General features: G+C 52.2%; 1 protein-coding gene across 4 annotated transcripts in view; it reads right to left on the reverse strand.

Moving 5' to 3' along the window:
• Window positions 1–3042: 3042 nt before the first annotated feature.
• mbtd1 (mbt domain containing 1) overlaps window positions 3043–14282 on the reverse strand; it is a 90554-nt gene continuing 79314 nt past the window's right edge. For 2 of the 4 annotated variants that reach the window (XM_085964006.1, XM_085964005.1), the window contains 3 exons: window positions 11185–11364; window positions 6936–7021; window positions 3043–5370 (listed from right to left, as the gene is read on the reverse strand). In XM_085964006.1, the coding sequence (XP_085820132.1) occupies window positions 6984–7021; window positions 11185–11364 (218 nt within the window). In that variant the 3' untranslated portion in view covers window positions 3043–5370; window positions 6936–6983. Of the gene's footprint in view, window positions 5371–6935; window positions 7022–8755; window positions 8803–11184; window positions 11365–14282 lie in introns of those variants that run through there. The other 2 variants (XM_085964008.1, XM_085964007.1) reach the window with 2 other exon arrangements.

A 14282-nucleotide genomic window follows, 5' to 3' on the forward strand; every position in this document is an offset into this window, starting at 1 on the left:
CCTGTTTCCTGCAGACATGTGTGTAAAAGTGCTGGAGTTTGAAGCTGTGATCTCAACTCCAAACTTGCTGCCTCGCAAATAAAGCCTAGGCCAGTGGTTCGGGTGGATGCTGAAGAGCCCAAGGCAGTATTTGGAGCAGCAAGTTTTGTATTTGGCCAACAGTACAGAGCAGGCTGGTGGGGGAGGTGCTTTCCTGGCTGTGTCTTTCTCTTGTCCAGTATTTCAACAACTTGCATTTACATAGCACCTTTAACCTAGTAATACAGCCCCAGGAGCGTTGAGACAAAATTATATACTGACAGGACAGGTGACCAAAAGCATAGTCAAAAGCAGGTTTTAAGGAGCATCTTGAAAGGCGGAAAAGTTTTGGGAGGGAAATTCTGAGCTTGGGCCTGGGCAGCTGAAGCCGTGGCTGCCAACAGTGGGGGGAAGGAAATGCAGAGAATAAAATGATGCAGCATCAGAAGAGGACAGTGTGCCTGTGGAGGCAAGAGGCCAGAATTGAAGGAGGACTATCTGAGCATTGTAGAGTGCGAGGAGGTTAGCGATAGGGAGAGGTGAAGCCATTGAGGAATTTGAACACCAAGGATGAGAATTTTAAAAATGGAGGTGCTGTACTGGGAGTCAGTGGGGCGAGGGGACGGTGAGGTGCTGTACTGGGAGTCAGTGGGGCGAGGGGACGGTGAGGTGCTGTACGGGGAGTCAGTGGGGCGAGGGGACGGTGAGGTGCTGTACTGGGAGTCAGTGGGGCGAGGGGACGGTGATGTGCTGTACGGGGAGTCAGTGGGGCGAGGGGACGGTGAGGTGCTGTACTGGGAGTCAGTGGGGCGAGGGGACGGTGAGGTGCTGTACGGGGAGTCAGTGGGGCGAGGGGACGGTGAGGTGCTGTACGGGGAGTCAGTGGGGCGAGGGGACGGTGAGGTGCTGTACGGGGAGTCAGTGGGGCGAGGGGACGGTGAGGTGCTGTACGGGGAGTCAGTGGGGCGAGGGGACGGTGAGGTGCTGTACGGGGAGTCAGTGGGGCGAGGGGACGGTGAGGTGCTGTACGGGGAGTCAGTGGGGCGAGGGGACGGTGAGGTGCTGTACGGGGAGTCAGTGGGGCGAGGGGACGGTGAGGTGCTGTACGGGGAGTCAGTGGGGCGAGGGGACGGTGAGGTGCTGTACGGGGAGTCAGTGGGGCGAGGGGACGGTGAGGTGCTGTACGGGGAGTCAGTGGGGCGAGGGGACGGTGAGGTGCTGTACGGGGAGTCAGTGGGGCGAGGGGACGGTGAGGTGCTGTACGGGGAGTCAGTGGGGCGAGGGGACGGTGAGGTGCTGTACGGGGAGTCAGTGGGGCGAGGGGACGGTGAGGTGCTGTACGGGGAGTCAGTGGGGCGAGGGGACGGTGAGGTGCTGTACGGGGAGTCAGTGGGGCGAGGGGACGGTGAGGTGCTGTACGGGGAGTCAGTGGGGCGAGGGGACGGTGAGGTGCTGTACGGGGAGTCAGTGGGGCGAGGGGACGGTGAGGTGCTGTACGGGGAGTCAGTGGGGCGAGGGGACGGTGAGGTGCTGTACGGGGAGTCAGTGGGGCGAGGGGACGGTGAGGTGCTGTACTGGGAGTCAGTGGGGCGAGGGGACGGTGAGGTGCTGTACGGGGAGTCAGTGGGGCGAGGGGACGGTGAGGTGCTGTACTGGGAGTCAGTGGGGCGAGGGAGTGAGGTGCTGTACTGGGAGTCAGTGGGGCAAGGGGACGGTGTACTGGGAGTCAGTGGGGCGAGGGGACGGTGAGAGTTAGGACACAGGCAGCTGAGTTTTAGATGATGTCAGCCAGGAGAGCATTGGAATAGTTGAATCTGGAGCTAACAAAACCATGGAAGAGGGTTTCAGCAGCAAGGGATGGGAGCTGTTAATGAAAGTGCTGTAGGTGGTTTTGTAACAGTGTGATCTGCATCACAACCACCTCTGTTCACGGCTGCGATCCTCATGGTTGCTTCAGTTGACTCATTACAGAGATAGATCTAGTCCTTTCCTTTGCCAAGGCCTGACTGATTCCTGGGATGTGACCACATTCCCTAAACACTGAAATGGGAGGTTGCCACTTTTCAGCAAAGATCCATCCCTGACCATCAGAAACACTCAAGTTCTAGGGATTCTCTCCCAGTGGAAGCAAGCACTTGTAATAAGCAGCATGACCTGCCCCTCTGCACACAAACTGGTTGTACTTATCACATGACTGCTCCATATGTATAAGTCACCACTTCAGACTTGAGCTTCCTGCCATCTCTCTCTCCTGACCTCTACATTCACTGATCATGTGCTTCTCTTGTCCCCTCCTGTTACTCCTCTCCCTCTGAAGCCTCGCCCCTTTGTAGCTCTTCAGTGCTGACTCTCACTTGCTCTCCTTCCCTCTGCTCCAGAGTTAAAGCTATCTTGAATGCCCTCTTCACCACCAGCTCTGGCTATTCTACCACGGTCACCTGCCTGTGTGGTGTGGTCACTGGTGGCAAAGGTTAGATGAGCCTGACCACATTAATGGGTTCTGCTGCCCAGTCTCTGCAGCATTCCTCATACCAACTTCATTTATATTGCACTTTTATGGCAGCAAAACATTCCAAAGGTATTTCACAGGAACAATTACCAAACAAAAATTTGACATTGAGCCACATGAGATATTAGGACAGGTGACAAAGCTTATAGATGCAAATAATTGAGGGAAAAAAGGTGTGTCGGGGCAGAAGGGAGAATAAATAAAATAGTTGCAGCTTTAAGGAACACCAAATCCACTGCAGAAAAAGAGGTTTTGGGAAAAAAGCCTTGCAATTTAAACCATTTTTATGAAGTGGTGGAAACTCAGACCATGGGTCAGCAAGAGGTGCAGTAATTTTGCACGTCGTATGAGTCATTGCTGCTGTGAATTTGCTGCAATCCAGCGGGAGGCAAATCTCCATGTTTCAAACAGGCTCAAAACAGCAGGATTACAGGCCGCAGGGCCTCTCCTGACTTCCTGTTTGACAAACAGATCCAAAAATCTCAGTCGTGAGCAGACTGAAGAACAGGTTTCAATCCATTCAAAAGGTTTTTATTGAGTGTAAAAAAATGACCATTTAGTGAACAATTTTCATTTCTTTGTACACAAAGCTGTGACTAATGCATCTAATGTTTAGTGAAAAGTATTTCTCTGAAAAAACAAAGAAAAGGTTCTCGGTTTGGACGTACAGATGCTGAGAGCTTAGCAGCTTCTTGCCACCAGCCACTGTACCAAGTAAAAAGGAGAGATTACATTTGTACAATTATCGATTATCAAAATACAGAGAGAAAACAATGTATAAATCCCACCATGAGCTACAACATCACTGCCCTTCTACATCATCAGGAAGAGCAAGAAAAGAATTTCTAGGAACTATATATAATTTTTTTTTCCCTTTTTGCAATTTTATCAAAATTCGTGCGACTCTAGAACAGGAAGAGAATCGAAGAAATTTCCTGAATCAAATCACAGTTTCTCAAAATCCCTCTTTCCTCCCACCCCCCCACCCCGATAAGAAATGATGATCCGTATTAAAGGTTCATGTAGCACCATATTACAAAGATCAGGGATGAGCTCACATTGTGTTAAAAAAACCAGTTGACACCCGTGTTAGTACTGTGTGCGTGCGACACGGCGCGTGCGGGGTCAGCAGGGGTCGTGTGCAATCCTGGAATACTTGCCTTCCAAAAAAATAACTTGTTTCTGAGGGAATCGCAAATCCGATTGCTGGGGCAGTGGGCCAAGGTGACAACGGGCATTCGACAGGGATCTGCAATTCCACCCAGCCCCCACTTTCCTCCCAACTTGCATTATACACCGACAATTCAAGTACAAAGACCGGTGTGGACAGTCAGTGTCTGAAAGATGCAGTGCACCCGTGGATAACACAGAATCAGAGGGAGGGCGTCTCCAGTTTACTTTCTGTAATTAAACGGTAAGCAGGATCTTCCTTCTCTCGGATATAACTTCAAAGTCAATGAAACGGGACCGAGTCTCCACTCCAGCCCCAGTGTCTCAAAGCAGTGAATGGCAAGGTATAGGCACTTGCCCACTGCACCCCAGAGGAAGACACTGCACAGGAGGGAGGGAAAGTGGCAAGTATCCGGCGGAGGAGCCCACATCTTCTCCCGAGTAACCAGCTACAGTGGGGCACTGGTGGAGTTCGAGGCAAGCTCCCTGCCTGTCTCCCTTGTCCCAGGGCGGAAAGAACATTTTAATATACACAAATCATATCTCTCATAGATGCTGTCATTTTGAACGCTTTATATCCTCTAGGGAAGCCAGGGATTGTGTTGGGAGAACACTGAACTTAGATTGCAAACCCCAACTAAGGGCACAAAGAATCGTCGAAATTGTAGCACAGGAGACTGCCACTTCCCAACCAGAATTTGCTGGTTTTAGACGCTATTTTAGCACCACACCCTCCATTCACTTCAAATATTGCCTCATTAGCGTTAAATAAAAGGAAAATTAAATAGCATTCCAAAACCAGGATGAGCACAAGAAGCCTGTACAGCGAGAGCGAGTACCGAGCGCGCCTCTCACTTGGCTCCGCAAGCGAGGGGAGAAACGATTTTAAGTTAACAAGTGTTGGTCACGTGCAAAGACTTCCGTCCTTGTGGGGCCCACGCCGCACTCGACAGTAAAACACACGACTGGCTCAGAGGATGAGAATTGGCTGCAGCCCAGACACACACACACACACAGGCAGAGTCAGCGAGACCAGGCATCGACTTCCTGAGAGACTGCGGGTCGAGTGGGCCGTCGCAAACACGCTGGGGGGGGGGGGGTTCCGGTTTTTGAAGTTTATACTAAAAAATAACAGAGTTCAGCTTCGAATGAAGAAATGAGGCGGAACGGTCTGGCGTGCGGTGTCTGGAGACTGCAGGAGCGTTGGAAGTTAACATAACTTCACCTGAATATGTAGTCAGAGAATGCTCATGTGAGCATTTCACCAAAAAAAAATTAAACACTAAAAACATTCTGCCCCCCCACCCCAGCAAAAAAAACTTCAAGTACAATATACAAGAATGTCCAACATGGGAACTGAAAACTTGAGTCTTTTTTCATCCTCCCTAAACCAGAAAAGAACTGTCCAAATATACAGTAAAAAAATTCACCGAAGTGCCTCGCCATCGCACCCTGCAGGAGCTGCGCTGAACCGTTCCTGTGTTGGGGATCAACCCATTAAAAGGAGCAGATCCTTCGCTCAAGGGTCCCCGCTTGATACAAGCTCGGAGGCCGGGTCTTCGAGGTTGCTGGGTTAGCTGCCGCGTCACCTCGGCTTTCCTGCGCAGAGGCACCGTGAAGGAGCCGGATCTCGGCGACATCCATCCAATTCACCTCTTGCTCCAGTGAAGTCACTGGGGGGGGGGGGGGGGGGGGGAAAGAGACAACGCGTTACAAAAGTTCATCACTTCAAACAAAGGGGAGTTAAAAGAAGAAATGATTTCAGAAGCGATTCTTCCGCCTTGCCCGGTTGCTCCCTGACTCGTGTGGGGAGACCTGGCATTCAGGCACAACAGAGACACAAACCACTTCTGGCTCATAACCCGGGGAACGCAAGCTTGGCTGAAGCATTGAACAAGGCAATGGGACAGATTTCTAATTCTACAAGGAGCAGAGAGATTTTGGAAGGATGGGAGAGAGACCGAATGAGGGGGTCTATCCATGAAGCAGAGGGCGAGCTGCAGGCTGCCACCTCACACCTCCTGTGATCACAAAGAGCCAGTTAGTAGGAATTGGATAACAGTATAAGAGCAAAACAAACACTGAAGGAGATACCAGGAGGGAGACAATATGGAATAACAACAGAAAAAGCTGGAAAAACCTCAGCAGGCCAGGCAACATCTGTGGAGAAAGGAAACAGAGTTAACGTTTCGGGTCGAAACCCTTCTCCTGAAACGTTAACTCTGTTTCTCTCTCCACGGATGTTGCCTGGCCTGCTGAGATTTTCCAGCATTTTCTGTTGTTATTTCAGATTTCCAGCATCCGCAGTATTTTGCTATCGGGAGACAATATGGGTTCTGGTTGTAAATCATCACCAACACCAGGAAATGATGTTTCTCTGAAGGAGCAGAAAATAAAAAGTGAATTTTATGCTGAAACACAGACTCCCTCCTCTTCAGGCCCAATGGAGATTGCAAGAGCTGCTCCCACAGCCCACCTGGAGGTGGCGTCACAGGACTGAGCAGCATCGCCCGCCCCAGCAGACTCTGAGCAAGGCCAGGATTACTGCTCCACTTTCCAGTAACCCCAATTTTATTTAAAGGGCGGAAAAGTAAAATTTAAAAAAAGTCAACAGATATACGGGTCAGATCATCCACTTCAAATAACCCAAAGAATTTAAGAGACAGAACCCAACGGAGAGGAGGTGTTGCAGAAAGGGCCGGTCTATACTGAGTGTGACACCTTACCCACTAGATAAAACACACTGTGTACATCTTACAGCCGTAGGGCGTTTATATACTCAACTCAGTCCTCGACATCTTCCTGCATCTCCCCCGCTCCCTGCAGCCGAGATTGGGACCTCCATCGCAGGGAGCTAGCACTATACAGTACTGATCCCCAGGCCATGCGACTGGCTTGCTCACACCTGTGCACAGCTCAGACTCCAGGTTGACAAGCCCCCCGCCCCACATCTGGAGCCACACACGATACTTTTGTGTTTTCAGAAATAATTCTATTTCATTGCCTCTTCCCACCCCCACTGTAACCCCAACACATGATTCCTCTGCCCACCTTCTAGCTCCTAGATCTCTCCCAGTCCCTGCTCTGCAGACCCACGAGCACAGCCTGGAGAGATCATCCCTCCGATCACACCACGGGTATTTGTGGAGGTGGGATTGCAAAGCATGCAGAAAGAGGCTGGTCGTTGCCTGTGGAATCTTTACACAGTAAGGAGCAGAGTTGCAGGTTTTCCACTCACCTGGTAGCTGCCGGTAAACGCTGTGGAGAGACGGCCGGCAGCCTCTGGTCACCAGATGATGATGTCTCGGTGCTTACTGCTGCTGGCTGGAATACACAGGGAAGAGAGTGGTCATCAGCAACCTGGGGACTAACACCAGGCTCCCCACACACAGGCACCCGACAACACCAGGCTCCCCACACACAGGCACCCAACAACACCAGGCTCCCCCCACACAGGCACCCGACAACACCAGGCTCCCCCCACACAGGCACCCGACAACACCAGGCTTCCCCCACACAGGCACCCGACAACACCAGGCTCCCCCCACACAGGCACCCGACAACACCAGGCCCCCCACACAGGCACCCGACAACACCAGGCTCCCCCCACACAGGCACCCGACAACACCAGGCTCCCCACGCACAGGCACCCGACAACACCAGGCTCCCCACGCACAGGCACCCGACAACACCAGGCTCCCCACGCACAGGCACCCGACAACACCAGGCTCCCCACACACAGGCACCCGACAACACCAGGCTCCCCACGCACAGGCACCCGACAACACCAGGCTCCCCACGCACAGGCACCCGACAACACCAGGCTCCCCACGCACAGGCACCCGACAACACCAGGCTCCCCACGCACAGGCACCCGACAACACCAGGCTCCCCACGCACAGGCACCCGACAACACCAGGCTCCCCACACACAGGCACCCGACAACACCAGGCTCCCCACACAGGCACCCGACAACACCAGGCTCCCCACGCACAGGCACCCGACAACACCAGGCTCCCCACACACAGGCACCCGACAACACCAGGCTCCCCACGCACAGGCACCCGACAACACCAGGCTCCCCCCACACAGGCACCCGACAACACCAGGCTCCCCACGCACAGGCACCCGACAACACCAGGCCCCCCACACAGGCACCCGACAACACCAGGCCCCCCACACAGGCACCCGACAACACCAGGCTCCCCACGCACAGGCACCCGACAACACCAGGCTCCCCACGCACAGGCACCCGACAACACCAGGCTCCCCACACACAGGCACCCGACAACACCAGGCCCCCCACACAGGCACCCGACAACACCAGGCTCCCCACACACAGGCACCCGACAACACCAGGCTCCCCACGCACAGGCACCCGACAACACCAGGCTCCCCACACACAGGCACCCGACAACACCAGGCTCCCCACGCACAGGCACCCGACAACACCAGGCTCCCCACGCACAGGCACCCGACAACACCAGGCTCCCCACACACAGGCACCCGACAACACCAGGCCCCCCACACAGGCACCCGACAACACCAGGCTCCCCACACACAGGCACCCGACAACACCAGGCTCCCCACACACAGGCACCCGACAACACCAGGCTCCCCACGCACAGGCACCCGACAACACCAGGCTCCCCACACACAGGCACCCGACAACACCAGGCTCCCCACGCACAGGCACCCGACAACACCAGGCTCCCCACACACAGGCACCCGACAACACCAGGCTCCCCACGCACAGGCACCCGACAACACCAGGCTCCCCACGCACAGGCACCCGACAACACCAGGCTCCCCCCACACAGGCACCCGACAACACCAGGCTCCCCCCACACAGGCACCCGACAACACCAGGCTCCCCACACACAGGCACCCGACAACACCAGGCTCCCCACACACAGGCACCCGACAACACCAGGCTCCCCACGCACAGGCACCCGACAACACCAGGCTCCCCACACACAGGCACCCGACAACACCAGGCTCCCCACACACAGGCACCCGACAACACCAGGCTCTAATCACACAGGCACTGTACAGCACCTTTCACTCGGTGACCATCAAATAGAGTAACCTGCTTAAACGCTCTGCTAAAAGAGAAAACACAATTCTGTATTAAAGCAGTTCCTGAGCTCAGGTTGTACGAGACACAGAGTGAGAGTAGGAGAGATGGGACTAGGCAGGAGAGAGAGTCCTCGTTACCCCTCCCAGTTATTGGGAAGCACCAGCGGGGGCTCTGCAGGAGGGCACAGCCCTGGGCAGGATCGAGAATGCAGGAACCTTGCTAAGTCGCAACGATGGCAGACTGCACAGGTGCTGCTGCAGGGTTTACACTGGATTATCAGGCCAGCCTCTGTCCTGTGTATCGCCCAGGGTCCAGTTTAAGAGCTGCCCCCCCGCCTCAGGTAGGAAACTGGGCTTCACAGGGTGAGGGGAAAGGTGGGGGTCGCAGAGAGGAAATGATACAAGGGACTGGATAAATAAAAAAGATACAAAATAATAAAGACAGAGCATTGCTGAATGATGCCTGTCCATTGTTGCACTGTACTGTGCAGCTCAACAGTCAGGAGTGCAGGGGTTCGCAAAAATCCCCGAAATCCCTGAAGATCGGAAAATATTGGTCCACATCGTGGACGAAGAATTGTGTGATTTGAATTGTTTCTCGGTTGGACAATGTTTTAAAAGCATACCCAGAACTCTTGGACAACATCAGGACTTTAAGATTAAAATGGTACCTCTGAGTTTCAAACTGTGTAAATTGCAGAGGGGTTTGAAAATGGCCGTCAGAAAAGCATGGCCAAAAGAAGCAGCTCGAAGGTCTGTGTAAGTGGGAGGATCAAACAGTGGCAGTCAGATTCTGTCAATCAAAGGGGATTTCCCTTCCCTGCTGACAATCGATGTTTATTTATTGAAACTGCTGTCTTGTTGACATAGCACTCAGGCTGCGGTTTCAGGGAACCACAGAACAAAGGGGCTTCTGTTTACACAGAAATCCAACCCCATTCAACACCACTTACACATAATGGGACACATCGAAACCACGGAAAGGACTTTGATGGGGGACAGGTCAGAATCGATGGGTTTTTGAATCACCCATTACTCCCTTTTGTTCAGCCCAGGAAACTCCGGATGTGGGCGGGAACATTTCGGCCCCAGAATGCAGACACATTCAAACCACTCCAATCAGGGCTTTTCTCTTGTGTATTTGAACTTTTCGGCGCGAATTTTACACACTGACCCTTTCAGCACCAAACAGCAGGAGCTGGCAGGATATAAAGATAGCTCCGGAGACGCTATCTCTCTCTTACATCCTTGGACCACAGGTGAGCAGGTTTCTGACTCCTCAGCAAGGTAATCTAGTAAGGAGTTAAAGGGGGGGGGGGGGTAATTTAAGGGAAATTGCTAAGATTGTTTAATTAACATTGTAGCCATTTATCCCTCATTTTGCCATCTGTCTTCCCCCATTTAAGTAATTGTACAGTGATTACTAAAATCGTGTGGTGTAATTTTCTTTAGTTTAATAAAGTTTGACTTTCTCACATCCAGGCCAGTTGTCCGTTTTAATATATTAATTATAAGTCCTCCAGTCAGAACTGGAAGGGTGGGTTTAGCGATTCGAAACCGCTGTTTGGGATTGGTCAGAGTGTCGTAGCAAAAGGCTGCCTGACCAGGTGAATTACCGTAAACCAGGTAAAGGAAGGTAAATTACCGTAAACCACGGAAAAGATGCCCCCTACAGGAGGTGATTTTAGAACGGTGAGATCAATACAACACACATCCTGCTTTCCTTCCATAGAGGGAGGGGTTTCACAGTTCGTCAGACAGCAGATATTACAGGAGAGTCAGGGAAACGAGAGCGGAGGAACATTCAACCGTCAGTACTCTACAAACACGTTACTGCATCCTCCTGCATGTAACCACTCACCGCTCAACACAAAGACTAACCAAAACCCAGGAGCCTATTGTATGCAGAAAACTATAAAGTTTTAAAAACACACAGGAACATTGCATGCTGAAAGGAAGCGTTGGTTAAAGCAGGAAGCATCTGAGCCCCGCAGGGCGAGGGGGCTGCAGGTTCAAATCCCAGTCTGTGTTGAGTCAGCTAATTGCAGCCAGGATGGCTTGGTGCTACAGCTGGTTTGAGTCCTACTTGTCCACTGTGGGGGGGAGAACAATTAATGTTTAAAAATGACACAGCCAGGGGGGGCCCCCCCTCGCCTCATCAGCAACCAGTGGTGCTTATCCTGCTATGCAGACGCTGGGTGAGCACAGAAACAGGCTCCCACAGTCCAATAACCTGTCATTGTGCAGGGTCACAGATGACCGGCCCCTCACCGAGGCCTTCAGGAGAGAAGGGAAGGAAAACCATCACTATCTCTGTCAACCCTGCGCTTTGACCTTGAACTGGGGATGCTCTGAATGGGATCGACTACAACAAACACTACTCCCTCCTTTTACAGCGATTCAATTACCTGTTCTGAGCCTGCCATTGACCTGTCTGCTAGTGCTGGGAGGCGTGTGGGCCTCCGGGGCTGCCTGGGTTCGATATGGAGGAGTCACCTCGTCATCTGCTGAGAAACTCCTGCGCGTCCCGCCACTCATGGGCAGGATCGGCAGGCTGACCAGCTTCTTCCCAACTGGATTCTTCCTCTCTAAACATCAAGTCAAACTTCGTTAAGCTCTCATTATAGTGTTCAAAACATCTGCACTAAATTCACTATCTATCTTATTAAACACAAGGAAGTGGCAGAGCTCGACTGTGTACCTGAGCTAACACTGGGCCTCACTGGGGACCAGGTCCTGCTGGAAGCTCTACAGAATTCTTCTGTTGGTCCTTGTTGGTGGCTTCTATGAAACGTTAACATTAGAGAGCACAAACCACATCGACTGCCACTAAAAGTTCCAGCCCAAACTCCCTGGATAGTCCAGTAGGTAAACATGTTCTCTCTCTCTCGACACACCAGTGTCCCTGGACAAGCAAAGGGGGAAAAACCAAGGGTCCCTGTTGGGGATCCAGTGGTGTCTACTTCAAAGTGCATGTGAAACTGGGTGAGGGCAGCATTGGGCTCGGCTGTGATGACTTCTATCATCCTGTTGAGGCTCTCGCATGCTGGAGTCGGTGGATCCGCAACTCTAACCCAGGAAGACTCCGCACTGTCCGGGGAGCCAGTGGGGGAGGTGGGAACCAAACAGGACCAAGTTGCAATACACTGGGGAAAAGAAGCAACTGGAACATTGTAGCTAGACGCAGCACGACGGCTGGCCGGTGCTTACCGGGGTTGCAAGCCATCAAAAGGATTACAAACAAAAAGACACTATCCCACTCAAGAGGATCCAAAATATGTTCTTGATAATCAAGAGGCTGCATGAGTCCTGAGAATGAGCGCGCTTTAACTCAGGGTTTCCTGCGTAATGCTGTGTTTGGGAAAGGGTGGAACGTTTCACTCAATGAGAGGCAGAACAATACAGAGAATGGAACATCTACCCAGTGTTGAACAGGAGCAAATGATCACAAACAGAGTAAAGCTCCCTCTACACTGTCCCATCAAGCACTCCCAGGGCAGGTACAGCACGGGTTAGATACAGAGTAAAGCTCCCTCTACACTGTCCCATCAAACACTCCCAGGGCAGGTACAGCATGGGTTAGATACAGAGTAAAGCTCCCTCTACACTGCCCCATCCAGCATTCCCAGGGCCGGTACAGCATGGGTTAGATACAGAGTAAAGCTCCCTCTACACTGCCCCATCCAGCATTCCCAGGGCAGGTAAAGCACGGGTTAGATACAGAGTAAAGCTCCCTCTACACTGTCCCATCAAACACTCCCAGGACAGGTACAGCATGGGTTAGATACAGAGTAAAGCTCCCTCTACACTGCCCCATCCAGCATTCCCAGGGCAGGTACAGCACGGGTTAGATACAGAGTAAAGCTCCCTCTACACTGTCCCATCAAACACTCCCAGGGCAGGTACAGCATGGGTTAGATACAGAGTAAAGCTCCCTGTACACTGTCCCTTCAAACACTCCCAGGACAGGTACAGCATGGGTTAGATACAGAGTAAAGCTCCCTCTACACTGCCCCATCCAGCATTCCCAGGGCAGGTAAAGCACGGGTTAGATACAGAGTAAAGCTCCCTCTACACTGTCCCATCAAACACTCCCAGGACAGGTACAGCATGGGTTAGATACAGAGTAAAGCTCCCTCTACACTGCCCCATCCAGCATTCCCAGGGCAGGTACAGCACGGGTTAGATACAGAGTAAAGCTCCCTCTACACTGTCCCATCAAACACTCCCAGGGCAGGTACAGCACGGGTTAGATACAGAGTAAAGCTCCCTCTACACTGTCCCATCAAACACTCCCAGGGCAGGTACAGCATGGGTTAGATACAGAGTAAAGCTCCCTCTACACTGCCCCATCCAGCATTCCCAGGGCCGGTACAGCATGGGTTAGATACAGAGTAAAGCTCCCTCTACACTGCCCCATCCAGCATTCCCAGGGCAGGTAAAGCACGGGTTAGATACAGAGTAAAGCTCCCTCTACACTGTCCCATCAAACACTCCCAGGACAGGTACAGCATGGGTTAGATACAGAGTAAAGCTCCCTCTACACTGCCCCATCCAGCATTCCCAGGGCAGGTACAGCACGGGTTAGATACAGAGTAAAGCTCCCTCTACACTGTCCCATCAAACACTCCCAGGGCAGGTACAGCACGGGTTAGATACAGAGTAAAGCTCCCCCTACACTGTCCCATCAAACACTCCCAGGGAAGGTACAGCACGGGTAAAATACTGATTAAAACTCCCTCTACACTGTCCCATCAAACATTCCCAGGGAAGGTACAGCACGGGTTAGAGTAAAGCTCTCTTTACACTGTCCCGATGATATATTAGAGGAACTTTCTGTAAAGCCTTTGAGTGAGATTGCCCAATTAATCTTTAATTTTAAACAATTCTGCACTGTGGCCTGATGTCCTTTGTAATAATTTGTAACTGCTTCTTGGAGCGCGAGTCATCGAGCAGGTACGAGGTTTGGAAGACAAGGTTTTCACCAACCACACCATTAGCATCTGGCTGGCACATGCTGTGGACTCCCAAACCTAGCCATGAAGAACAGAGGGAAATATACAGGAAAGACCAACACCGCTCACCACAGCTCCAGTTTTCATTGAAATTTTACTTTCTAGGGAAATAAGAAATTTGGAACATTTTACTGGGACTTCCCTCCAACAACAGGATTCCTCCAAGCAATGTTTTCCCATTTTCCTAGTCTTCAGGCGCTATCCTGAGCCACAGGAGGATCCCAGAGAGGATGTCACTCGGAGCCCCCCCCCAGCCCCGGGGAAGAGCCAGGTCGTGACTTGGGCCCTTGCCTGAACATCGCGCCCGCAGGCTGGAGCTCTGTTGGAATGAACACTGCTGTGAACCCACTTTCACCAACTCCAACACCTCCTGGTTCACAACTACTCCCTGGGTCGTTTCTCTCCTGGCCCATTAACATTCTAGGACGGCCATATTTTTCTTTCAGAACACAAAAAGGCTTATGGTAAAAGGCCATTCAGCCCATCTAGCC

Source organism: Somniosus microcephalus, chromosome 21, assembly GCF_052327205.1.
Source record: "Somniosus microcephalus isolate GS21.2 chromosome 21, FLI_Smic_1.0, whole genome shotgun sequence".
Taxonomy (NCBI): Eukaryota; Metazoa; Chordata; class Chondrichthyes; order Squaliformes; family Somniosidae; genus Somniosus; species Somniosus microcephalus.